Below are 1,662 nucleotides of genomic sequence, written 5' to 3'. Positions count from 1 at the left end.
GAGCGGCCACTGCACTCCAGTCTGGGCAACCGAGTGAGACTCCAACTCAGAAAAAAAAAACATGAGGTGGGCAGTAAACACAGAGGGAAGGCCCCACCAGGGCCACCACCTGCTGTGTGACCAGGCCTCCGAAAAAGCAGGGTGGCCGGGAGCCATGGGAATGCAAGCTTGAGGAATTCGGCTGAGTCCTGCCTCCACACTGCTTGTTTGCTCTGTGGCCGCTCACCTAAGTGCCCCAAGAGGACAGGACGTGTGCCATTTGGGTCACAGCCTTAACTCCAGGCCCATGCGTGCACATGTGTACTGCAGAAGCAGTGAGGGAATCGGAATTAGGGTTATGACCTAAGGGAAGTCCCTCAATGGCCTTGGCTTCAAAGTCCTCATCTGTCAAATGAAACTGAAAAACAAGCCTTGCCTTATCAACGCTGGGTGATGGAGCACCAGTCACAGCCCGTGAGCCACCCAGTGGGGGGAAAGGGAACTTGGGGGCTGCCTGGTGCCCAGGCCCAGATGACAGCAAGGAGGGACTCACAGTTGCTTTCCCGGGTTGAGAGAGCCGAGGTCCAGCTCCCTGTCAAACTCGGTGCGGATGTCTTCCAAGGCCTCGTCGTCCCCAAAGGCTCCCCACTCTGTGTTGATGCACATGCGTCCCTCGTCGCCCTCCACCAGGTCAATGTTGCTCATGTCCTCCATGTAACACGCATTGGTGCCAGTTCCTGGACGAGGGATCAGAGAGAATCTGCAAAGAGAGAAGGGCTCCCGGCTGGGCACGGACAGAGAACTCTTGACCGCCCGGGAGTCCTCCTGAACACACCACAAAGTGCTTTTGATCTGCCCCGGGAGCTCGCCAAGGGAGGCAGACTTGGCAAGCCCCAAGTTCGAGAGGAATAAAGCTGACATGTCGAGTCGCCACTACTCAGGGGGTTAATGATTTGCTGTTATGAATGGAGTCAATTGTGAAGAAGTCCCTGATGAATATGCATGAAAGCTGACAAAGCACACTTAGGAGAGCGGAAGCAATTAAGCTCATCTCGTACATACTTTTTAAAAAATCACCAACCCAGAGTAGTTTTTAAAACTCCCGGCTGGGTGTGGTGGCTCGTGCCTGAAATCCCAGCACTTTTAGAGGTCGAGGCAGAAGGATTGCTTCAGTCCAAAAATTCAAGACCAGCCTGGGTAACACAGAGAGACCTTGTCTCTACAAAAAAAAAAATAATTAAAAAAATCAACTGGGCATGGTGGCACACACCTGTAGTCCCCGCTGCTTGGGAGGCGGAGGCAGAAAGATCACCTGAGCCCAGGAGGTTGAGGCTGTGGTGAGCTGTGATTGTGCCACTCCACTCCAGTCTGGGTGACAGTGAGAACCCACTCAAAAAAATAAAAATAAAACAAAATAAAATTCTTTCCCTAAGCTACTTAGCTTCCTCTTTATTGATCCTAAAAATATCATTTGCTTTTGATCTGCCCCAAATTGTTCCCAGCAGAAGCTTCCTCCTTATCTTTAACAGTGATTCGTGATTACCTATGAAAGCAACATTCTATGATTCAAGTGCAAAGTCACTCCAAGGAAGTGCCTCAACACGGGAGTACTGGGGAATGACTGCAGATAGGTTCAATCTTTCTGGAATCATTTGGGATGATGAAATTTTTTTTTTTTTTTTT

At 50.4% G+C, this 1,662-nt stretch overlaps 1 protein-coding gene across 1 annotated transcript in view; it reads right to left on the bottom strand.

Annotated features, from left to right (window-relative positions):
* Window positions 1-1,662, bottom strand: part of HKDC1 (hexokinase domain containing 1) — a 66,326-nt gene that overhangs the window by 38,593 nt on the left and 26,071 nt on the right. The window contains exon 7 of the mRNA XM_021706499.1: window positions 533-716. Coding sequence (XP_021562174.1) covers window positions 533-716 — 184 coding nt within the window. The remainder of the gene's footprint in view (window positions 1-532; window positions 717-1,662) is intronic.

This window comes from Carlito syrichta, unplaced genomic scaffold (assembly GCF_000164805.1).
Source record: "Carlito syrichta isolate Samal-C Ts95f unplaced genomic scaffold, Tarsius_syrichta-2.0.1 Scaffold315646, whole genome shotgun sequence".
NCBI classification, from domain to species: Eukaryota; Metazoa; Chordata; class Mammalia; order Primates; family Tarsiidae; genus Carlito; species Carlito syrichta.
Note: the sequence above shows the minus strand (reverse complement) of the source record. Positions and strands in the feature narration are given on the sequence as shown.